General features: G+C 48.7%; 10 protein-coding genes across 10 annotated transcripts; 4 read left to right on the top strand and 6 right to left on the bottom strand.

Moving 5' to 3' along the window:
* Positions 1–876: 876 nt before the first annotated feature.
* On the bottom strand, positions 877–2,505 carry BDV37DRAFT_235437 (thiamine diphosphate-binding protein). Its single transcript, XM_032080494.1, has 3 exons — positions 1,744–2,505; positions 1,123–1,685; positions 877–1,072 (listed from the first exon to the last, which is right to left on the bottom strand). Exons 1-3 carry the CDS (start codon positions 2,298–2,300, stop codon positions 1,035–1,037), a joined length of 1,158 nt encoding a protein of 385 aa, XP_031947273.1. The 5' UTR covers positions 2,301–2,505; the 3' UTR covers positions 877–1,034.
* Positions 2,506–3,118: 613 nt separating this feature from the next.
* Positions 3,119–5,132, top strand: BDV37DRAFT_235440 (HET domain-containing protein). The gene is made up of 2 exons (XM_032080495.1): positions 3,119–3,390; positions 3,460–5,132. The coding sequence occupies exons 1-2, from the start codon at positions 3,210–3,212 to the stop codon at positions 5,046–5,048; spliced, it is 1,770 nt and encodes a 589-aa protein (XP_031947274.1). The 5' UTR covers positions 3,119–3,209; the 3' UTR covers positions 5,049–5,132.
* A 532-nt stretch (positions 5,133–5,664) lies between these two features.
* On the bottom strand, positions 5,665–6,534 carry tpcF (glutathione S-transferase tpcF). The gene has a single exon (XM_032080496.1). The coding sequence runs from the start codon at positions 6,364–6,366 to the stop codon at positions 5,692–5,694; it is 675 nt and encodes a 224-aa protein (XP_031947275.1). The 5' UTR covers positions 6,367–6,534; the 3' UTR covers positions 5,665–5,691.
* A 208-nt stretch (positions 6,535–6,742) lies between these two features.
* Positions 6,743–8,522, top strand: BDV37DRAFT_235442 (Zn(II)2Cys6 transcription factor domain-containing protein). The gene is made up of 2 exons (XM_032080497.1): positions 6,743–6,888; positions 6,955–8,522. The coding sequence occupies exons 1-2, from the start codon at positions 6,838–6,840 to the stop codon at positions 8,398–8,400; spliced, it is 1,497 nt and encodes a 498-aa protein (XP_031947276.1). The 5' UTR covers positions 6,743–6,837; the 3' UTR covers positions 8,401–8,522.
* Positions 8,523–8,912: 390 nt separating this feature from the next.
* On the top strand, positions 8,913–10,349 carry BDV37DRAFT_277607 (uncharacterized protein; the record flags this gene model as incomplete). Its single annotated transcript, XM_032085811.1, has 2 exons — positions 8,913–9,371; positions 9,429–10,349. 2 exons carry the CDS (start codon positions 8,913–8,915, stop codon positions 10,347–10,349), a joined length of 1,380 nt encoding a protein of 459 aa, XP_031947277.1.
* A 713-nt stretch (positions 10,350–11,062) lies between these two features.
* Positions 11,063–11,900, bottom strand: BDV37DRAFT_235443 (uncharacterized protein). The gene has a single exon (XM_032080498.1). It carries the CDS (start codon positions 11,675–11,677, stop codon positions 11,324–11,326), a length of 354 nt encoding a protein of 117 aa, XP_031947278.1. The 5' UTR covers positions 11,678–11,900; the 3' UTR covers positions 11,063–11,323.
* A 317-nt stretch (positions 11,901–12,217) lies between these two features.
* BDV37DRAFT_277609 (succinate--CoA ligase subunit beta) lies at positions 12,218–13,813 on the top strand (the record flags this gene model as incomplete). The annotated part of the gene is made up of 7 exons (XM_032085812.1): positions 12,218–12,247; positions 12,313–12,387; positions 12,439–12,511; positions 12,591–12,687; positions 12,739–13,493; positions 13,544–13,665; positions 13,721–13,813. The coding sequence occupies 7 exons, from the start codon at positions 12,218–12,220 to the stop codon at positions 13,811–13,813; spliced, it is 1,245 nt and encodes a 414-aa protein (XP_031947279.1).
* A 415-nt stretch (positions 13,814–14,228) lies between these two features.
* BDV37DRAFT_2494 (CVNH domain-containing protein) lies at positions 14,229–14,786 on the bottom strand. The gene is made up of 2 exons (XM_032082075.1): positions 14,530–14,786; positions 14,229–14,469 (listed from the first exon to the last, which is right to left on the bottom strand). Exons 1-2 carry the CDS (start codon positions 14,675–14,677, stop codon positions 14,264–14,266), a joined length of 354 nt encoding a protein of 117 aa, XP_031947280.1. The 5' UTR covers positions 14,678–14,786; the 3' UTR covers positions 14,229–14,263.
* Positions 14,787–15,297: 511 nt separating this feature from the next.
* BDV37DRAFT_235446 (arylsulfotransferase family protein) lies at positions 15,298–17,690 on the bottom strand. Its single transcript, XM_032080499.1, has 2 exons — positions 16,695–17,690; positions 15,298–16,644 (listed from the first exon to the last, which is right to left on the bottom strand). The coding sequence occupies exons 1-2, from the start codon at positions 17,169–17,171 to the stop codon at positions 15,346–15,348; spliced, it is 1,776 nt and encodes a 591-aa protein (XP_031947281.1). The 5' UTR covers positions 17,172–17,690; the 3' UTR covers positions 15,298–15,345.
* A 1,692-nt stretch (positions 17,691–19,382) lies between these two features.
* BDV37DRAFT_277611 (uncharacterized protein) lies at positions 19,383–22,289 on the bottom strand (the record flags this gene model as incomplete). The annotated part of the gene is made up of 1 exon (XM_032085813.1): positions 19,383–22,289. The coding sequence occupies one exon, from the start codon at positions 22,287–22,289 to the stop codon at positions 19,383–19,385; it is 2,907 nt and encodes a 968-aa protein (XP_031947282.1).
* Between the last annotated feature and the right edge of the window lie 1,107 nt (positions 22,290–23,396).

Raw genomic sequence — 23,396 nt, forward strand, 5'->3', positions numbered from 1 at the left:
GATCTACAACATCGTGATATAAGCAGCAGTGGCCAGCCTAATTAGTATATCCCAAGCATCTCACTGAAGCAGCCAGACATGATCTCTATATTTTACCAAAGTCGGTTCCTCAGTGTTTCTCACCATTTACGCGACTCCTTAATCAGGAAAGTATGCCCTTCAAAGTACCATAGGTCTATAATACATACATCCCGACAAGTTGATGTCCCCAACGCCGAGCAACGGGAAAGCATCCAAACAAAACTCCACACGGACAAAGATATACCCCGATGGCAACCGTGGCTATTCTTACCTACTAAGGAAGGGTCTCTGACAATCCCCCACCAATCGGGGTTAGGCGGTGGAGACGCCCCAAATCACGGGGTAAGAAAAAGCACGGGGGGCCACCTTGCCTGATCAGGACTGGTGCATTTTCTCCAGATCCCCAATCCGGCAGAATCATTTCAACACTTTCTGATTTGCCTGCTTGGTTTGTGTATAGTTTGTTGTGCATGGATTTCTGCGCCATATCTCCGTGGAAAGCGATGTTTTATGCGGGAGAAAATTGCACTAGATTTCACGTGATATTATTAGTGTCCTGTTTGAATTTGAGGTTTAAGGGAGCTCTTTTGGGTGGGATATATATATCGTAGTTTGAACGATTGAACATCCTTTCTACGGTCGGGGGTTGCGAGTCGCATATGCCGTCTTGCGTTATGGACCGCCTTCCTATGAGGGCTCCGCTTTTGTTTTTGGTGTCTACAGTGAATTAATTGAGTTCGTGATCAGTAGATCGCTTAATGCGGACTTTTTTTGTCTGGTGTACGATTGATGTGGATACTAGTATTCTGTAGATCATTGTGGTAAGGTCCTGAGCTGTGATTTAATAAATATCCCCAGGAGTCTACATAAGTAGCGAAGGTGCCCAGACTATGTCAATGCTATGTGGTTCATTATTTTCCGATCGTACAATGTCTAGATACATAAGGGAAGATGCATAGCTATCGCCATCCATGCAATATAACCGAACTGTTTGAACATATGATCCGACCAACTTAGTACTCAATGCTCTGCTTAATGGCGTCGTATATCCCTGCAGAAGATTAGTATAGCGACTCAGGATACGACGATAACACCACTTACGAGCAACATCAGGCAGGATGAACTTCTCATATTGAAGTCCTGTATGTGTACTCCATCCCGCAACCCGCTTGACGGGTGCCTCCAACCGCAAGAATGCCTGGTCCTGGATAGTAGCAGCCACCTCAGCACCGACTCCATAGTTGATCATGCTCTCGTGCACCACGATCGCTCTGCCGGTCTTCTTCACGCTATCGAGGACCGTCTGCCGATCCCACGGGTAGATAGTGCGCAGATCAATCAGCTCCACACTGACACCAAGGGCCTTCTCCGCGGCGGCAATGGCTGCGGAGCACAGATACAGCGGCTGGCCGTAGGAGATAAGCGTGACATCATTTCCTGGCTTCAGGATCTCCGCCTTACTGAGCGGGATCGTGTAGTACTCGTTCGGAACATGCTCGACCGCCGCCCGGTACAAACACTTCGGCTCCATGAAGATGACGGGGTTATTACTCTCGAAAATGGAAGACAGGAGAAGGCCCTTCGCTTGCGATGGCGAACGTGGAACAACAACCTGGACACCCGGGACGTGTGCGAAAAGCGCCTCGGGCGACTGTGAGTGATATCTAGTTGGGGTTAGGGTCAGTATAGCGATTCTAGTGCACTCATTGGGTGGGGCCATACAAAGCGCCGTGTCCAACCGCACCACATGGCATCCGCACCACCATGCCACCAGCATGGACCCCCGTGGCACCTTCACGGTATCTGAATTTCGCGGCTTCGTTGACGATCTGATCGAAGGCTGGGAAGACATAATCCGCGAACTGGATCTCCGCCACTGGCTTCATGCCCTGCGCGGCGGCGCCAATGGCAAATCCGACAATTCCTTGCTCGGTCAATGGGGTGTTGAATACACGTTCCGACCCGAATTCTGTTTGTAGATCCATTGAGCAGCGAAAGACACCTCCGAAGGCGACATCTTCGCCGAACAACATCACCTTCTCCGACTTGCTGAGTGCTGTGCGTAGGGCGGAATTGATGGCTTGGTAGAGGTTCATGGATTTCGAGGTTGTCGAGCCGGGGAGCTCGAGGCTTTCGGAGATCGTGGACGATGTGTGATGGAGGAGCGGAGTGGATTTGTAGTCAATGGGCAGGTTCAGTCGTGACGATGGCGACGCCGCAGCCGAGTATAGTCGACGACCGGACGGGCGTATTAGTCGGGGTAAGCGGAGGGACGCCATTGTGTGGGTTGAGGAGGGTAGGGCAGAGGAGCGGAGAGTGTAGGTAATGGAAGTCGGTCACGGAAATGCTCGCAGAAGGGATCTTTGTCGTTCCCCTTGATTTATATTCCATTCCCCAGAATGTCATCATGCGGGGATTCCTTCCGCGCCGCCTCCGCGGATAACCGAGCATGGCTGGCCTCGGTGCCTGGACCCTGCAGGTGACCTCCAATCAACATCCCCATGCGTTATAAAATCCTGCCAGATTTCCATCCATCTTTGCATGATCCTGAAGATAACTCAGTAAGGGGTGTTTGATGTGCTCTTGGATACGTTGTATCTTATCGGATACGGACTTGGTTGCACACAGCTCGTTCACCGTATTGTCCTGTCTTTGTATGAGAATCTTAATAATCGTACCAATATTCTTGATTAATTAGAATAAACAAAGAAGTTCCCGGGCCAGGTCAAACTGAGAGCGGTATTGAGCTATGTAGCGGGTCCATTATTTGGAGACATGTTAGAATATACATCAAAGCTGGACAGAAGCATGCATACAAGCCAACATCTTAAACCCTTCAGATTCAGCCTCGTTTGGAGTTGAACCAATCATTTAGTGCCACACCTTGCGCCCCTCACCCTAGTCGATACGAACAATGCATCGAATATCAAGAGAGGAAATCAGAAACCCATATCCTCCACCACCTCAACGATCAAATCATGAATCCTAGCGTGTTGGAAGACTGTCCTGTCTGCCATAACTTTCAGCCAGAACTGGAAGAAAATAACAAGCGCGACTCACACAGCCGTCTATGGAATGTCGGCTATCATAGGAAGATACCAATCAATGCAGCGGGTGAGGCTGGCTTTTCAATTGAGGTAAAAGTCACTGAGGCCCGCAACCAAGCATCCAATGGCTGTAATGGGTGTATGCTACTATATGAAGGATATCTTCAGTGTCTGGAATTCACGCCCAATGCATTGAAGGACGAAGACCGGATGTATATTATAGTGAGATCCGCTCCAGGACAAGCGATGGATTGTTCATTAAGTGCGCCACTCGCACAACCACGTTGTGCTCGAAATTGGGGGCTTTTCCAGATACTCGCTGGTAAGACCGTGATACTTACTTGTCCAGAATATATTTTTTTAATATGTGCCATTTCTGATGGATCTTAAGACCACCGAAACCCTTGGAAAACGATAGCGAAGATATCGTCATCTCCTAGATATGTTCTCACGGATGAACATCGAGATTGGTATCTTTCGTGGGTGCAGGAGTGCCTTGAAAATCACCCGAAATGCCAGAGACCGTCTGCCATGCCTACACGGCTGATTGACCTCGGGGAAGATGATAAAGCAGTCATGTGCCTCCGGGACAATATAAATCGGAAAGCTCCATATATTGCCCTTAGTCATAACTGGCAGTTTTCGGAAGCCAGGAAATCCATGACACTCAAGGAAAACTATGAATCTCGAAAGCGGTTTCTACCGCAGCAAGGGCTTTCTCAAACTTTCCATGATACAATCAAGTTTACCCGATGGCTCGGGGTGCGATATCTATGGATCGACACCTTCTGCATTATCCAAGATGACCCTGACGATTGGGCAAAGCAAGCATCTCAAATGGGTGATATATTTGAAGGGGCATATATCACTATTGCTGCCCATAGTGGCCTAGATAGCTCGCCAAGCGATGGCTGCTTTCTCGAGAGAAAGAGTGTCCGCGAAGTGGGCCTGCCTGATGGCAATGGAGACCAGTTTTCCGCGTTTATTATATACAGGGGGTACCGGGGAAGCGATCTTCATGATTTGGATAACGGCCCATCCTTGATGAGAAGGGGGTGGTGTGTGCAAGAGCGTCTTCTTTCGCCCCGCATCCTCCATTTTCGGCCATGGGAGGTTAGCTTTGAATGCTTTACCCTCAGGCACTGCGAGTGTCAAAAAATGTCTTTAGGGATTTATGATGGACGGAACATGCATGCACCTAAGAGTCTTCTGGGCGATGCTTTTCATATATCAGTGCGTGGACAGGAGTTGAATGGGAACGATTATCGGTACGCTTGGGATACTATTGTCAGTATTTACTGTACAGCCGATCTCACAGTCCCGACGGACCGACTAGCAGCGCTGTCCAGTCTGGTTCAACGAATGCCACGGCAGATATTTGGCGATTACCTGGCTGGCTTATGGTCGAAAAATCTGATTTCGGAGCTGACCTGGTCGACCATGGAACTCAGTAAGCACTTTCGACATCAACAATATGTTGCTCCGAGCTTTTCGTGGGCATCTATTCATGGTGATGCCATCTTCATAGACCAGGGGAGCTATTTCAAAGGTGCTGAGCAAAAGGCTTGCGTTCTTGACGCAGGAACTGTCCCTGCAACTCACGACCCCATGGGGCCAATCCAAGAAGGCTTCATTTACCTGCGACTGCGAATTTGTGAAGCTGAACTCATATTGAGTGGGTCTAATCCGAAAAAGGTAGAGCTCTTATACCATTCTGAGCATGACCAGGCGGGTGAATGCTGTGCAGTTGTCGATGTCGAGGATGACATGAAAGAACTAGAGGACCAAAAGGTTTGGCTGGGAGAACTGTTCAGGAAAGACTGTATAGCTGGCTTTTTGGTTATGAGAAAAGTGGCTGAGAGGGAAGGAGTATTCCAACGGATTGGGATCAATTGCTATTCAAAGATAAGCCGCGGAGAGCAAAATTACAGTGGCCATTATCCTTTCCATCGAGACCCTGAGCGAATTAAACTGATTTAGGATGGGATTTTCTAATGAACGCATTCATACAGTCCGAGCTAAAACGGAAAAAGGGGAAGTATCTCGAGATCGGGGTTTATATAGCTTGTGCGCATATTATATTCGATATAACAACACTCAAAGTCGCGATTTTACCTGGAGTACAGAAATAAGAAGGAAGGTGTTATATCACCTAGATGTAGTGCTTGGAAGACATTCTATTTCAGGAACCTTGTCACCAAGATGCATGCTGTGTCTGTAGCATATATTCAAATACAAGGTAGCCTGAAGCTCCCTGGAAAACGCCCCGGCCAGGTTGAGCGGACCTGGGTGAGTACCACCCACACCTTACGATTGTATACTTTCCTTTATATAGAAGTTTGGGATCCTTAGAATTCCCTGTTCCCTATGGTGTATTTTACTCCCATAAATTTTTCCGACAGCATTGGTTTCTCCGCCATGGTTGCCCGCATATTTGAGCTCCGCCAAATGAGGCTACTAGCTGATACATAAGAGTGTGCCTCGCATGCTCCTATAGCAACATTACTAGAATTCTACGTAGACCGCCCGGCCGACGAGTTAACAAGCAGGAAGATGTGATGATTCATAACATGCATAACACGACAGAGAAGAACTACCTGTATCCACACCCCAGCAAGTCAACTCACTTGTTCTCGTCCTCCACCGCAACCCTAACCGCCTCCCTCTCCAACATCCTGCCCAACCACCCCTTCACAAACGGAAACTTCTCCAGATCAAAATCCTCCACACCAACAACCGCACCAGGGATCCTCTGCCACGGCACAAACGCCAAATCCACATACGACAACTTCCCCCCAACAAGCCACGGCCCATCCCCTCCGCTCTCACCCTCAGCCTGCTTCTCCAACCACCCCTCCAGAACCCCCGTAACGCGATTCACCTCCTTGACATACCGCTCCACGGCACTGGGAAGCTGCTCCGCATGGAACTTCTTAAACCACACCATCTGCCCGTAGTACGGGCCCTGTCCGGACATCTGGAAATGCAGCCACTGCTTCGCGAGGTAGAAGTCGTGCGTCCCCGGCTCGAAGCTGAGACGGCGGGCGGTGTCGTACCGGTCAACGAGGTACTCGATTATGGCGCCAGATTCCCAGATCGTGAGGCCTGTGTTCGGGTCGTGGAGGGTTGGGAGGCGGCCGTTGGGGTTGACGGATAGGTAGGGCGGGGATTTGACTTCGCTGAAGGGGACGGTTTCGATTGTGTAGGGGAGTGAGAGCTCATTGAGGAGGATGAGCACTTTTACGGGGTTGGGGCCTGGGCGGTCGCCGTAGAGCTTTAGGGGTTGGAGGGTGGACATCTTGGTTTTGGTTTTGGGTGTGGGAGGTTGCTTATGTGGTGGGATTGAGGCTTGTTTGGTGTCTGGTGTCTGGTGTCTGGTGTTTGAGAGTATTTGTGTTGGTGGGCTGGGATGATGGGGTGTTTGGGTAGTGATATATAGCTTTGGAATGGGGAATATAGAATCAGGAAGAAGGATTACATTTGTAATATTGTCTGAGCGGTTACAAATCTATCTGGTGATATTTGGCTTGTAGATCTGACATCGATGTCATGTTTATAAGCGATGGTCGTCGGAGCTAAACCGTATCGGGCGAAACCCGCGAGCAGCGCTGACATCCAGCTGGGGCAATCCAGAATAGATGACACTCTAACTTACTTACTAGTGTGGTCAGAGCGTATCGAGCATTTATTGAACTTGAGATACAGGTCTTAAAAGTTAACGCCTGTGTATCCAGATCTTCCCCGTCCAGACCAGTTACATCCCAGCACAATGCCGTTTCCCGGTGGCGGATGCCAAACATGTAGAGATCGACGAATCAAGGTACATACGTACTGCTAGCATGGAGGCCATCCACTCCGCCAGGGCTTCAGCTGACGCTGCTCATAGTGTGATAAGGCCCAACCAATCTGTCAACGATGCATAAAATCCCGGCGAACATGCTATGGCATGCGGGATCACCAAGTCTGGCATACGGAGAATGCTTATGCAAGCCGCCAGAAGAAGCGCCCGAGAGGCCCTCGCTCGATGAAAATGAATCTAACTGTGTCTTACAAGCCTGCCGATCTAAAAACATACGCAGTTGCATACTTTATGCATAACTATCTGCAGGCGCCGCATAATGTTCCCGATATTGTCAAGGATGTCACTAGAGGATGTCTAGCCGTGCTTCCGTCAGCACCGTGGTGTTCAATCCTCGACCTAGCGGTATCCTCTTTGGCTCTAGCTATATTTTCGAGGACCCAAAATTACCCTCATGCTACCGTAGTGGCATCTGCCACGTATCATCGACTTCTGCAGGTAGCGCAAGCTGCGATACATTACCTGACACCCGAGAATGTTGACGGGTGTCTGCTTGCGGTCTTCTTTATGGGTCGCTACGAGGACTCGGTATACCACCCACCGACCAAGTCCCCATTTATACATGCCTCACCGAGCTTCTCACATCATGATGGAGCATTGGCAATCTTGAAGGTGTGGAACGACCATTTAAGCGGCGATCGGCCCGCAACGAATGTTATTAAGCATACTAGACGGGGTCTGCTCAGATCAGCCCTCATGCGAAATCTAGCACTGCCACGTTGGGTGCATGATGGTGCTTTCTTCGCTGAGCATGGCCTTGAACTTGAATACGACCGAATTATCACAGGCCTCCTGAACCTCCGCCATCGGTTGTTCACTCTCATCAACGAGATTACCACTCGGGGTGCATGTCAAAAAGCCGAGTTAATTTCCATACTCGAACAGCTCGATGAAGAGTCGCGCACCCTTGATCTAGACTTAGAGACTTGCATTTCCCATGTCCCTGATGCATGGCACCAGGTTCAAGAACATACGCTATCAAACGCGGACCTGCCGTCTTGGCCATCTGCAAATTTCTATGCCCCAGCACTATACAGCTATCCCAGTCCGGCATATGCAGCTTTTTGGGGTCAATACAATGCCACAAGAATACTTATCAAGAGTACGCGGTTAAGAATTCTCGCCCTCCATAATCCACATAATTTATCCCTGAAGCAAAACCTTCTTTCCGATATACAGTCTGTATCTGAAGTTCTGGCAGCAATTGTGCCCTTTGCACTTCAGAGATTCAGATTAGTCAAGAACACGCTTTCAGCATCCTCTCCTGGTGTATCCATCACACTGAATCTAAAGGAAGAAATTAAACCAGCGGACGCTAGTCTGGTTGTCTGGCCGCTGACCATTGCGTCAGGCCTTAAGTATGTGGATTCTCAGCGTCAGGCCTGGTTCAAGGCTCAGCTAGCTCGTCTGGGGAGATTGGTAGGGTTTGGAGTATTGGAGTCTGCAGAGACGGACCAATGGCTTCAGTTGTAGTTAGATCATAAACATAGCTCAGTCTTACGTGTATTTCGCGATCAAAAGCCGAGACACGTTAATTTACTCGTCATTCAGATCTCCACAATACTCATGTATCTCTCTTTCAGCGAACGCTGCTGGATTATTCCTCTCACTCGCTGGATCCAACTATTCCCCTTTGGGCGATACCAGCGAGCATCCATCAGTATCCAAATGTCAGATTAGAGTAGGCATTAGACGGGTGTTTGGCCAGGTTAGGTTATTTTAGTGTATAGTTAACTATAGTTAAAAGACTAATTGATTTTAATTCAATTATATCTATATTAGTTAAGGAATTTTATATTTTAATTCATCCGAGACGGGTTAAGTTAGATTATAGCTAGTTTAAGCCATTCTAGACATGATTCAGGAAAAAGCAGTGATCCCATTGGGCAAATCATGAATCAAGGAGTAACGCCAGGTTGCTGATCAATCTTGTGGGAGTCTCAACTCGAGAGTCTTGGTCTCAAATCTGTCCGTATTCAGACTAGATGGTTGGCCCAAAGACTCTCAGATTGAGATGGAACCCAGTCTTAAGGTCCGCGCACCTGGGTGATGCATATTGGCTCTGCGTCCCCATCAGGCAGCCGGCCCAAGTCCGCCAGCTTACGACGATTAAACCCCCCTCACCGTGCGAGCGTACAGCACACGATGGGACCCTTTTTCGATTCACCCGCGGCCGCTTCCTCACCGACGAAGCCAGTGAATTGGCCAAGAGACATGTCCGTTTTGACGTCGATGAGCTCGCCCGGTTTGCTGTTCGGGCTGCAGAGGCGGCAAGTAATGGACCGCGAACGTGTATCGGCGTTGAAAAAATGGCAGACGGAATGCACAATAAGGCTATACGTTTCACAATGGACAATGGGTTCCAAGCGGTGGGCAAAGTTCCGAATCCGAATGCTGGGCTTCCGCACTTCACCACTGCCTCGGAAGTCGCTACGATGGACTTCGTATGCACATCTTCCCTTCTTTGTCGTGGCTATTCACGAAGTGCTAACATTAGATAGATGACCAACGTCCTCGGTACGCCAGTTCCCAAAGTTCTTTCGTGGAGTTCTTCGACCGACAATCCTGTTGCGGCGGAGTACATCGTAATGGAGAATGCACGCGGCGTACCACTGAGTAGCCTGTGGGACAAACTTGGCGCGCCGGTCAAGTTCAAGGTTCTTGAAAAAGTCGCCTCCTACCAGGAGCTCTGGTCCCAGGTTTGCTTTTCGCAGTATGGGAGTCTGTACTACCGAAGTGACCTCGACCAGTCAAGTCCCAACCTCCGGTACACCGATAAAGATGGGAATCTCGTCGTCGACGAGAGGTTCGCTGTTGGGCCTTCGGTTAGTCGGCAGAATGTCGATGATGGCAGGGCAAAGTTTGATTTTGACCGAGGCCCCTGGGATACATTAGACGCTTATGAACGGGCAACTGGAGAGCGCGAAGCTTATTGTATCAAAAGTATGGAGCAATTACCACAATCGCCCATTGCTATTCACTATTCGGGGACGTACCAGCCATCGCGTGAGACAAAGGTTTTCGCCATCGAAAGCTACCTCAAGGTGGTAAATTTCTTACTACCCGAGGACGAGGACATATCAGCGTCCTGTATCTGGCATGACGACTTGCATATCGAGAATGTCTTTGTCAATCCAGAGGATCCATCAGAGATATGCGCCTTCATTGATTGGCAATCTACAGAACTCGCCCCGCTATACCATCACACCATCGAGCCTTATATCCTAGACTACAATGGCCCACCACTCGAAGGCCTCCTCGACCGACCGGAGCTCGCCGACGTCAAAGCGCTGTTCCAGGATGAACATCACCAAGCAGTCGCAACCCGCAAAGCGGAGTCCTTATTTACTAGCATGTCTCTGCTCGCGCTGTACAGATATCTCCTGCACAAAACAGAATCTACTCTAAATTCTAAATCTTAGAACTAAAATTTCTAAATATAAAATTAACTATATTTATCCAGTTCATTACCGCTCAGGCGACTTACAATCTTCAATTGTGTTCCTGTTTTGCCAATCCAAGGTCAGATCGACTCAAGACTAGGCGGAACAAACTCTGTCTTCGCCTTCAACTGTTTCTTCCCAATCAAGCACGATGCCTTGGCCCGAGGCTAATTTTGTCACTTGAAATGACCTTGGTGGTTCAAGCTATTGCGTTTCTTTGCGCACTGCGGTCCGGTAAATCGAATGGCCACGCGCGCGAAAGCTCAAGCTCTTCTTTCTCGTTGCGCGCATGCGCCCGCACAAAGTCATCTCTCGCCTTTGGGAGAATTCGTTCGAGCTCCGCGAATTGCGCGTGGCTCACTAATCCCCGCCCCTGGAAATACTGGCTACCGATCATGCGCTGCACGTCTCCCATCAGCGCCATTGCTGCCGAAGCGCCTGCACTGTCACATTTGATCTTTCGGAGAACATCGTGCGAGAACGTAAGCGGTGCCTTTGTTCCAGTCCTCAATATCCTCGGGACACCAGTCCAATTCTCCTCTTGCTGCTTGGCTAGGAGTCCGAGGTAGATAGCCTCGCCGTCGACAAGTAGGTTCCGTGCGAATAGAAGTAAGTCAAAGCAGTCTGTCTGCCGGAACTCGAGAGCTTTGAACAACCGGGGCATATTTTCTAAATCTACGTAGATACTTGGCTCGATAAGGCTGATGTTTTATAAGAAATAAGGTACAGATTCTCGAGGGCCATATATATGAAGTGTATCTCGAATGATCCATTTCTCTACATCCTCTCTTCCCCGAGAACAGTTCAGTAAAGCCGTATTGTCCGCTTAATATCTGTGGCTTCCTTGACGTTGAGGACTCTCGATGGATTGCGTAGTGCGAACCATACAGCAAAAGAAACCCACTAATAGCTTGCAATAGCTGCCATACGTATTCTAAGATTGCTTCTTCATCCTACTTCTGGACACAGCCCACAACCGCTACCGCCGCAAGCATGACCAACGCCACATCACCCTTGTAGTCCTTGCCTGCCAGTACCTGCATGGCCAGTCCCATGGTGAAAAACATAAGGCTTACAGCCGCGGCGGCATATTTAGACATCTTATTCCCGAATAATAGCGTGACTCCAACGATTGCGTCCATAATTGGAGTGATCAATGCAACAGTGGATCCGTCATCTGGGGCATGATACTCCTGGAATTCGTACCATCCCGGGGTATACTCGCCATGCGTGAAGCGCGAGAAGGCACCAAGTAGCACGACGGAAGAGAGGAGGTATCTCGAGAGGGTGGTGAGCCGTGACAGCATTGTGGTTAGATAGAGTATCGAGTCAGTGCGTATTTTGTTGATTCACTTGCACCACTGTAAAAGGAAAAAGGAAGATAGGACAATAACTGGTTTCGTTGTATCACCTTCGAGGGGTTGAGATTTGTTTCGGGCAGCTTCAACTTCGGTGAAGCTGTGGGTTTCGCCCCCACGATGACACGCTATCCGTAAGGCCTCCAATGAATGCACGTGACATAAGATGGCGTTCATCTCTCTTTCTATATAAAAAAATGAATAGTACTTTATGGCTTCTATGACTCCCTTTTCAAGATAGGCGGCTATCGCCGTGGGCGGGTATGCCCGATGACATAGGGTTCAACCGCCTCGGAACCCCAACCTTAAGCTTTCCAGTCCCGGACTCTGGGAAACACTCCGCACCACTCGGAGAAGAAGTGATAGTGCTGATGTCATTATGAAGTTAAAAATTATTCTCCATCATCTTAATGTCGTCTCACCCCGCTGGGTAGGACTTGGAGAGACTCAGGAAGATAAGTTACTAGAAACCAACTGGAACAATTCAAGATGATGCGCTGGCGGTCCCTTTTCTCTCTCGTACGAGAGGCATGTTATCCTTGTAGGACTAGGCTTGAATGATCGGGGAACTAATCGCTAAACAGCATCATGGTCCGTTCAGAAAACATGTGCGCCAGTTCAGCCTCCTAGAACACCACTCGCATCAACTCTTGAAACAGGTAAGGCAGTGTGCCACTGTAGGGGCATGAAGTTGTTAAGACCCTTCCCAGTTCGAGATTCCAGTCCCCCATGGGTTTGTAGTGCACAGTCCTGAGGCAGCTCGGGATGTCGTATACAACATTGGTAAGTTCCTGGTTTGGCGATGCCGTTTGAATGTTGGGAGGAATACCGGGACCATTGTCCAATGCTAAGACAACATCAGGGGCTCCGTCAGTCCTGAAGGCTCAGATACTCGCCGGTGGACGAGGCAAGGGCAAGTATAGCAGTGATGGGAAAGGTGGTGTTCGCATTGTTGACTCGTAGGTTCCTACGAATCCAGGGATACTTTTGTAGCTCTGACACAACCCAAGGGCGGACGAGGCTTTTGAAAACGCATCTAAGATGCTCGGTTATTCTCTCGTCACGAAGCAAACTACCTCCAGCGGTATTCCAGTACATAAGTTATACATCTACAAATCGGTCGATATTGCGCAGGAGTTTTACGTGGCTATTACCTTCGATCGCCAGCGGTACATGCCTGTCCTCCTCATGTCAGACGATGGAGGTGTCAATATCGAGTCGAACGTGAACCAGCTCCAGCGGTTTTGGTTCCATCTCTCGACCGGAATCACTCCTGAAATCGCGGCCTATATTGAAGCACAATTTGGATTTTCTGACGACGATATGCGCGTGGTCACACACATCTTGCGTCAGCTAGTAACATTGTTCCGGGAAAAAGACGCGACTCTCCTCGAGCTGAACCCCCTCGTGCGGACAACGGAAGGGTCCTTGATGTGTCTTGATGCAAAGTTCAACTTCGATGACTCGGCGAAGTTCCGACAGCCAGAGCTGGTTAGTCTTGAGGAACACTTGCCGGAGGAGAAAGATGAATATGAAGCTTCGAAATTGGGTCTTTCCTACATCCGGTTGGACGGTAATATCGGGGTTATTGTTAACGGCGCTGGTTTAGCGATGGCAACTAATGACTTGGTCACCTTGTACGGCGGGAACTGTGCGAACTTCTTAGATATTGGCGGGGGCGCCACTAAAGAGACACTGTCGAAGGCATTTTCGATTCTGCAGGGGGATTCCCGCACGAAAGGGCTGTTCATAAATATATATGGCGGTGAGTATGTCTTGGCTCAGAGAGTTCGTCACTAATCGGACCGGTACTAGGGATTGTTCGGTGCGATATGATTGCCGAGTCGATACTGGCTGCTGCTGCTGCGATGGGAGGGTTCAGGATTCCAGTTGTCCTTCGACTACAGGGTACAAACTACGAGAAAGGTGTTAAATTGGTAAGTCCACATCTTGTACCTCTTTCTATTTGCTATTCACTAATGGTATGTATAGATTCAAGAATCGGGCCTAGATAATATACTTTTAGAGGCCGATTTCGATGCAGCTGCTCAAAAGATCGTCGAGCTTACCCACGGCTCGAGATGAGTATTGGAGTCATGAAGGCTATTGGAAACACATCACTCGGCTGATCAGGTCGGCCTTGGTGTGAGGACGTGCAGGATATTGCGTGCACATGGATCACACCTAGTCAAGCAGAAGCAGGTTGAGTAGGTAAACATTTACTCTATGCAAGGACTTCCTTCAGGAGGATCACAATACATAAAGTTAATTTGGCTCCTCTCCGAGAGGGAATTCCTTGGATTTTTACAGGAAGATTGCCCTGGCTGTCTTCGCTGCAGAAGACGCTATATGAAACCATTGACTATGTCTTTCTGTGAGAGCGCTTTGCTCTTGCAAGCGGCGTTAAATGTCAGTCAACAGGGTATCATTCTCCCTCATACCAATCTAGTACAGCCTCCAGCATAGTAACATCAATTCATAACGATAAAACCTGCTATTCAAATTCAAGGCTCCTATTTTCACCTGAAACATATACTATTCCCTAGCCTCATCTGGCTTAAACAAGAGCTCGCCATTGATGTTGAAAATATGCTCATCGAGGGGGCAGTGAGCAGATACATATTCACCTGAATCGGTTAGAAGATCGGCATGCAGGATGGGCACTCGAGATGGCCCTTCTCTGGTTATCGAGAGATTTCGACTCGTTTTGGTAACGTTTTTTCCGCCCCAGACGAAATGTCCTAGTAGAGGTAGAGATTACCACGTGTCAAAAGTCTAATCAAGAAGAATAGAGGCCTTACCGTTATCGTTACCAAGGAAGTCATCGAGTAAGATGTCGCTGGTTAGACCTGATCCTTCCTCGTTATTGCAGATAGCGACTAGGGAAGTTCTCCTTTTTCCACGCTCGTGGTCTAGGTGAATATCGCAGGCGGTTTCATGGAAAGACATCGCGAGAGGACAAAGTAAATGATATGTTCTGGTTCAAAGTAGGTTACATTGGTCAGGATTCGTCAGTGGAATTCAAACACGCGTGATCTGGGGTGTGCGTTTGAGATCCACTTATATAGATGGATAGTGGCCAAGTCTGTTGATATAAAGTTGGGATTGCATAATCATGATGTAGCGGAATAAAGATCTTCCAGTACCAGACCTTATTCATTGGAAATATGTGTTGATGCAGGTGTTTCTTTTCCTCTCTGGAACACAATATCCCATAAGTCATTAAGATGGGCCATGCAGTCATATGATATTGGCAGTGTCAGGTACTTTCTTTTGCCTCTTTAGTAAGCCACTGCGGGATATTCCTATTATATATATGAAGCAACTTCCACGAGAGACCCTCTTAAATGCAGGTGTTTATTAGAATTACATACGATTATAATAGGATGGCTATGATTTATTACACTTGTGTATTCTTGATGTTGTATACGGGAATTCAGAGAGCAGCGAAGAGAAAAGTTAAGAATGTTTCGGAAACTGGAAAGAATTCCATGATCTGTTCGGGGTATATACGAGTAGTAACTATGTACAAGAAGAATGAGACCGGCAGAACGGGTCATGGGCTGCCTAGCGCCCAGAGCAAATATTTATACATGGCAGGTGAAAGCCTTTTGAACTCACACAGGCGGGTGTTGACCATTTTCGTTTATGGCCACCAATTGGTAATCGTTAGAGCGAGATCGATATAGCTTGAAGAGTTTGCAACAGCACCGATAGAGACCAGCAAGCAGCCCACAGATACTTACCACCATAGCGAAGCCAAGAATCCAATTGTGCAGATCGAGAAACGTGTCAAATCTTGACTTTTGCTCTTTCTGGAGCACGTCGGTGACACCAAGAACATTCCCTTCCCCGTCTAGAGCTGCGAGACGGAATAAAGGGCCAAGGTCGTCAGGGATGTCGATTTCCGTCTCGAACCCGGTTTTTTCGAATTGCGCCACAACACCAAATGAGAACTCGGTCAAATCATCGGAGTTCCACACCTCCAATCTCCACGACGTAACTTCCGTTGCGCCGTTCCAGCTCACGTACACTTTATCACCGTCGACCTCAGCATCCGGGGTCGTCTGAGGGAGTCCCACCCAGTCACCCTTGAAGGCACGGTAAGAGACAACACGCCCAAAGGAGAAGAAAGCTGATGCGCCAAAATGGACATTGCACAGCAGTTCTCCATCGGCGCTGAATTCGCTATAGGCAGCACTGTGGCCCCAGCCAACTAGAACCCGGCCAGTATCATCCAGCATCTGTACATTGCCTTGCGATACGGACTTCATCTGTTGGGGATGATAGTAAGCGGCCAGCACTCTTGCCTGCTTGGAGGCAATATCTAATTGAATGGCCACCCCACGACTCTCATCATCTGGATCATTGCTTGAGTGGGCGGCGTTGTCAAACAGTGTTAAAGTGTTGTTCGCGTGCCAGCGCGCATCATGTTGCCAGGCGAAATTCGTTGCTTCGCCATCGGAGAGGTCAGTGAAATCATTCATTTTGCCCCCTAGTGTCCACAATAAAGATCCCGTCTTTGAGTCAATGCAGCCGACCGAATGCAAGTGGCGGGAAGACACAAGGTAATTCCCTTGATCATCTTTCTCGACGCTGTTGATGTGGAAGTAGTCAAATGCTGATGTGCGATCTTTGCCCGCCTTGCCCAGGGGCTCGTACGTGCTGTCGACGGGATAGTGTTTTGAGGCGCGCCACTCGAACAGCAATTCACCGGTCTCGATATCGATCTCCTGGAATACGCCGTCGAATATCCAGCCTAGTTCCGGACCTCCGACAGGTGTTAGATCCACTGGCGTTGGGTCGTAGATAGTCACCAGGGCCGTGCCCTCGTCGGTTATCGTGAATTCGTGCAGGTCACCACCGTAGTTGCCGACGGGATTTATCACGTATCGTTGGGTGTAGGACGAATCGAGCTGGTCATGGTCAGTCACACACATATCGCCCCTTGTGGGATCATACGTACCATATACCACGATCCATAGCCGCGACTCTCGATCTCGTGACCTTCCCAGTACGTTATGAAATCTTCACCCTTATATCGCTGGACTTTGAAATCCTGGGTGGTGTCCCAGTTATACTTCATCCAAACCAGATTGCCCTGAGCGTCGAGAATCATTGGACCTGCTTGGGGCACGGAATCACCGCGCGGCGCAAGAAAAGTGTATCGCGGGTCACATCCTGAATCTGATTCCGTGATTTCGACAATTGGCGATTCGTAGTCAAAGGAAACGTAGCCGGTTGAAGGGCCAAACCCATACAGACCTAGGTCATATTGGCTCAGATCCGTGCGGAAGCGAAATCGTAAAAGTTGCGGGACCGCGAAGACATAAAAGATGTAGAGAAAGCTGATGACCACGCCAACCGTAGCAAGATGGCGGCCGGTGATGAGGCTCAACCGCGAGCGACGGGCATTTTTCGAAGGCCAAGTCCAAGAGGACATTGGGACATGACGGATGAGGTGCAAAGTGTCTAGGACAAGAGCAAAAGGGATGGACGCGGGTCGTGGGGGGGTATATGAACCCCCTCCCTATGAAGTACGTCCATGCTCCAGAGTGAGGTACGCAATCGTAATCGTATCTCCCCTGTTCAGCATTCAGGAGAAACAATGGTTTCGAGCACAAGACCCAGATAAAAATGCCAAGATGCCCCGTTCACGCACCACACAACGTGGTTTCAGGTTCCGAATCTGCGGCGTATTAAACGCACTCTGGTCAAGGAAGGTAACTCGACCTTTGTGCCGTTCTCCGGGCTTTGCCAAGATAACCCACAGTGGGTCGTAAGATAGACGAGCTCTAGGAGACATTCTACCATGAGTGGTCTGCTGAAGATTTAGCCATCTTGGCATGCTTTCTTCCCCACCCCGAATGTGTATGGGTGCCGACTGCCGGCAATTGCTCGGTTGATAGAATCAGCTTGGCTGGCGCTGGTTGCGAACGCCGGCATGCTTTTAGGGTTACATGCAACAGAAAGCCAAGGCGTAACGGACACTACCAGTGGCTGAGCGCCGCTGGAGAATCATGGATGATGGGGCCATCGGGGAATCTTTGTGATATCACCGACGCCGCGTGGATATTGTCATCACTTAATCTTGCCGAGTTTATGAACGCCACCGGCCACTGAGAGTCTGAGACTTTACCGAGCCCTTCCTCGCAGTGGGGCCTTGTCAATCTAACTTCACACTACGGTCCAGAGTCCTGCCACTACGCTCAGTCAGGAGAGAACTACACGATAGCACCAGACTAGTAGAGAGAGGAGATACACTTCAATACCCAATTCAGACAATCGCAACGTGGTACTGTGGAGTGAGTTTCCTGATCTTTCTCAGTCCACGACTCCACGCATTCTCGAAGTTTCAATAGCTCCATCGATCAGCGTAATAACGCCCCCTTGCTCCACACTTACACCCGAGCTTCCTATTATTGGATCCAGAAATGCTCGCTTTACTCGGCAATTCGTTCTGGATTAAGTTTCCATGTCTGCGAAGTAACATTCTCTACATTAACCAAGGAATCCATGACAATTGAACGATATCTTTCGCAACTCTCTTGTAGCGGGGTCGCATTGGACACTTCGTCCACTGATGTTGGACATTGAATCTATGCACGGCTTGGCACCTCGACTATTAATCACTTGGCAATGACTAATGGACTTGGTTTCATCCTCGGTTAGCATTTTAACCCTGTTCAAAGCCAGTGTGGTGTATATTTGCTCCGCTAATGCAGTCTGCAGTTTGCGATGCATGTGTGAGAGAGTTGCAGATAACTCAATTATCCGATGAACCCGGTTCTAGCCAACAACAGCCCATCCGATATATCTCTAAGTACGTCATACGGATCTATCGTTATCTGACACTCGGAAATAGATCGTGGCTGTGCATTGCTGCCTATTTCTTGCTATAGCTCTTCGGATGCGTGTGCCGTGCCATTGATGATATGAGGCTTTGTGCACCTATACTCAGATACAACCATATTTACATCCAAGACAGGTTAACTTAATTCGCTACGTCCAAAGATCCTTGCAGATACGTTGCCCATGTTCTGAGCCAGGCCTTGAATTCTTATATAGGTACCTAATACTTGTCGGATATAGCGCGTAAAACCAGAATTATGTAGGGTTTGTGCCCGTTTATCAACATAAAGATTTGGGGTTTCAATCCTATAGACGGCCACCAAGCTTCTATGCGCTTGAGAACGATTCTATGTCATGAGTTTTCTCTTCCATCAATTGAGAGGTGTATAAATTAAGGCATTGTTACGGTGCGTACGAGGCCGTGAAAAGTGCACACTGCATGATAATTTGACGTCCAACTATGCCCTGTGGATGTAGTGAACGAAATGGCCTACCGTAAAGACGGAAACCTTGAGTGTCATTTTACTGTAAATTGTAACCACCTCAACGCCATACGTTTTTTTTCCAACCCCTGCATACACCACCACTTTATCGATATATTTAGAGTTCGTCAAATCGTAGAATGAATTCAAGATCTCCAAACGTCAAGACCAGCTAACTATGCATTTTCTTATAGCTGATCCAGGAACCTCAACTAATAGACTACTGTAGAATGCCGTACGTACAACAACCTCGATATGGTTGATAGAACAGAGAAAGCTAAGAGCTGACATTGTCCTCGAACCACCAGCAGTTGTGTTGGCTAACTTCCTTTCTGAACAACAAAGCCACATTCCTGAAGAAGGTTGAGTAAATCCTTAATGGACTTTTTGTAATTTTCTTTCTCACCACTCTCCTCGTAAGATTTCCAGTCAGCAGCAGGTATAGTAAGATTGAAGGCATTATACTGGTACTTGGCCAAGTGATCGACTAGTTCCCCGTCGTGCTTAGCGTCCTGACCCAGTTCCGTTGGAACCAAACAGGCCCCATTGTTATAGATCATGTCCAGAATTTGACCAGCAATTCGCTGTCGGAAATCATCCTCTCCGTGAGACTGGTCTGCCGCTGGCAGAATCTTTTCTGCGATCCTAACTCGAGCCATTGCACGATGGTTTTCAGGTTCAAAAGCTTCGACAAAGCTAGTATAGTCGACATGAAGACCTAGCTGCTTCGCAGAAGGCAGCGCAGAGCGTCTGAAGACCTTCTGTCCATGTAATTGGCTCATTGCGATAATAGACTCGAGCGATCGGGCGCCATGGCGGAATTGTGGCACAGTCAAGAGTGCGTTCAGCACTCCGTCGTCCAGTTCGATCTCTTCGTCTGCCTTGCAGCGGAGTCGGTTCTGCAGCATTGCACGCAGATGGATACCGCGGCGAACATAATACATATAGTCGGTGTCTGTTGGGCTTTGGTGCGACCCTTGAATATTCACAAACCCCCGTAGTCGGCTAACAAAGTCCGGCTTCTTCGCGTCTTTTGCGTCTTTGGTTGCCAGATCAGTGGTGAAATCCTCAAACGTGGAACATGTGCCACCGATAAAAACGAAGATAGCCGGCCCCAGCGGTCGCTGATGGCCGTGTTCTAAAAACTTGCCATCCTGCATTGGTGCTAGCAGGTACTGAAGCCACCCCAGTTTCGTCTCGCCAAAGCCGCTATCAAACTCGTCGAAAAGCACCAACGGGACTTCATTAGACAGCCCGCTGTCACGGACCGTGTGGAAAGCGACGACTAGATCATCATATGCCCGGAACTGGGACAGGTTGAACGTCAAGGGTTTGCTGACTTGCTTCCCTCCGTTGCTCACCCGTTTGGCAACCGCTTTGACGACCTCTTTGATCCCGAATGACTTTCCTGACCCGGGTGCGCCAAAGACACCTATCGAAATTGGCTTCTCCTGCGGTGATTGCAGGTACTCCGTCACCAAGTTGGCGATCGCTCTAAAGCTTTCCTTTTCCTGTCGGTCTGCCGTCATGAGGTTTCCGAACTGTGCAGTAGGAATCCCCGCGAGCGCCGTCTTGCATCCTTTCGTCACAATCTCATCTGCGAGCGCTTTGGTTTTCTTGCGAAGTTCCTTGCCCTTAGGATCTTGTAGTTTCAGAATTCCCGCTCCCAGCGTAGTAATATTCGTTTCAATTTCACCATCAGCTGGCTTTGGTCGACCTTCCACAGTTTTCTTCGCAAAGGGCTCGATTTCTGTTTGTATTCCATCGAATTCTTCCTTACTTAATTCTTTCTGCAATAAGCTCTCTATTGCGCCTTGTACTGCTGCAACGTCGGCTTGGGCCTGCAGTTCCAGGAATCTTTCCAGAACACTCTTAATATAGGGTTTCAGTTTTTCAACGTCAGGTGCTGCTTCCGATTTCGCAAGAGCTGCAGTCCCTGATTGCACAGAAGCCGCAATCTTTGTCGCCAACACTGCCACATGGGCATCTTCTTGCATCTGCAGAATGACTTTGACAGATTCTTTGATTTTGGGCCTAGTGGCTCCCGGAAAGCTCGAAAGCGTGGCCGAATCAATCCGCGCGTCTTCTTCTGCCCCAGCCTTTATGATTCCCTCTGCAAATTCTCTAATTGGTTGTTCAAGGTATTGCCCTTCGAGTATCGTTTGGAGGATACTCCAACGGTATTCCCTCTGGTTCTTAATCTCGGAGGATGGCACAATAACTTGGACGCCTGGGAAATCCTCTCCTTTAATCTTATCATCAAGCACATAATAATCACCTTCGTCATTTCTCACAGGTAGTACTTTTGCCAATGCCACTTTGTGTGAGGCTAGCAATCCAGCCTGGATCGCTTCCCTGTAAGCCTCTTTGCTTTGAGCCAACGGTCTAACCAGACCTGCCACGAATCCAGCAGCAATGGCTGGTGTGCGTCCTGGAGTGGACTGGATGAAGTCTCCTTCGGAGTTCTCCGACTTGTGAATGTAGAGCTTTGCTGTCACATCCTCTGCTGTGGCATTTTCAACATGAACAACGCCGTCGCAATCAAATCGGACGATCAGATTCGGAGTTTTTCGAAGCACCTCAAGCTCTGGCTTTTCCTGTTTCTTAAAAATGAAATTTCGGAGCAAGTCCTCTGTGGTTTGCGCCCAAGACAGATGGCGACTGATCTCGACGTGCTTCCACCTGAGGTATTCGGCATCGATGACCACTCCTAAGGGGTCCCAACCATCATCAGCACAATTCCTCCCATCAGCCAGTTTGGCATAGCTGTCGAGCGTAGTCCACTGCATGTCGCTCTGCTCAATCAAATTTCCAGATCGTTTAAAAATCCGATACGATGGGTCGACTCCAAAGACGTTCACCTCAGGCTGTTCTACCAGCACTAGCAAATCATTTTGCCCAATGTTGGCATTGGAGGGATTTTGGGTATCGCCCAGACTGGACTCTAGCTGAAGGCATGACTTGATGTGATGGCGAGATGATGGTTCTGGTGCCAGTTGCTCGATCTCCAAGGCTGTTTGGATGGCGGTGCCATTTTCACGTTTGATAAAATGACATTGGATTGTAGAACCAGCGTTACTAGCCTTGCGCTCTAACTGAGATACAATGTCACGAACCAATGCCGCACCTCCGGGAGGATTACTGGTAGTGACTTTGCGCCCGCCATAGTGTAGGTATCTGAAACGATCACAGTACTCCTTCCCTGCGATGAAAACATTGGGAGCCATGTTTCTGTAGTTGACAATGCGAAAGAGCTAGTGCTTAATGCCTTGGTGGGTATAGTATGGAAGGAGACAAGTGAAGAAGAAATAGATGTGGAGGTTTCTGATGGAACACACGCAGTGCTTTGCCTTTATATAATTTCCGCTTGTTTTTGTAGGACGCATAGTCAGATACTGAAACCCAGCGCATCTTACTAGTGTATCAACCGCCATAGAAACTTGCAGGGTCAGGTCAATCATAGCCTGCATGTCTAGGCTGACCAACCATGGAAGGCCCCACTCCCACAACAGATGAACTAGAAGGATGTCGGAGACCAATGTAGGTAGGTATACGTGTGCAACCCCCATTCAGTGCTTTCCGAGCCTTGCAGATTGATCTAGAAAAAGATCTGCGTCTCGATGCTGGAATGGGGCGAGCCGACGCTATAAAGATACTCGTGGTCGTTGACACAATGGTGACTGCGGAAATACTAACCAACTTCGAAAGGATGTAGCTTTTGAGCATCTCTGGAAGGATAGCTACTATTCTTGCATAAGAATCCCTAGACTGGGGAGTGATTTCTGTTATTTACAGCTGCTAAATTCTAGTGTCGCTACTCCTGCTAGGCGACGTCTAAGAAGAATATCACCCAATTTCAGAGCGGGCCGCAACCTAAACCATGCGGCTGATCGCCAGTGGGCTGAATGGGTGAGGACTAATTACTTATCCTGGAGGTAGAGGGATCCTGCTAGCCCTGAGCTGATATGTCCAAGCGCAAAGAAAAAGAAAAAGGGCAACTTGGGTTCCAGCTACAGTGTACATCTCGCACAATCTTTCCTGTCCCAACACAGAACCGGAAAGTATTTACAAATTCCTTATGCACTATGATTGCCGATCGCGAACAACGCGGTAGGAACCCGTATAATTGATGTTCAGCTTTTTCAGCTGAAGCGTGAGTAACAACCAATTGTATCCAAACACATCGCTCTGCAGACGGTTCGAGCTACGGCGGGTCTCTCATTGGTCAAGTCTGTCTGCATAGTATGCATGTAACAATCTTATGCTCCATATGGTTGCTGGGTCAATGCGCTAATCTTCCACCAGATGGAGAGCTGTGTATTAGCCCCCGATCG

This window comes from Aspergillus pseudonomiae, assembly GCF_009193645.1.
Source record: "Aspergillus pseudonomiae strain CBS 119388 unplaced genomic scaffold BDV37scaffold_1, whole genome shotgun sequence".
NCBI lineage: Eukaryota > Fungi > Ascomycota > Eurotiomycetes > Eurotiales > Aspergillaceae > Aspergillus > Aspergillus pseudonomiae.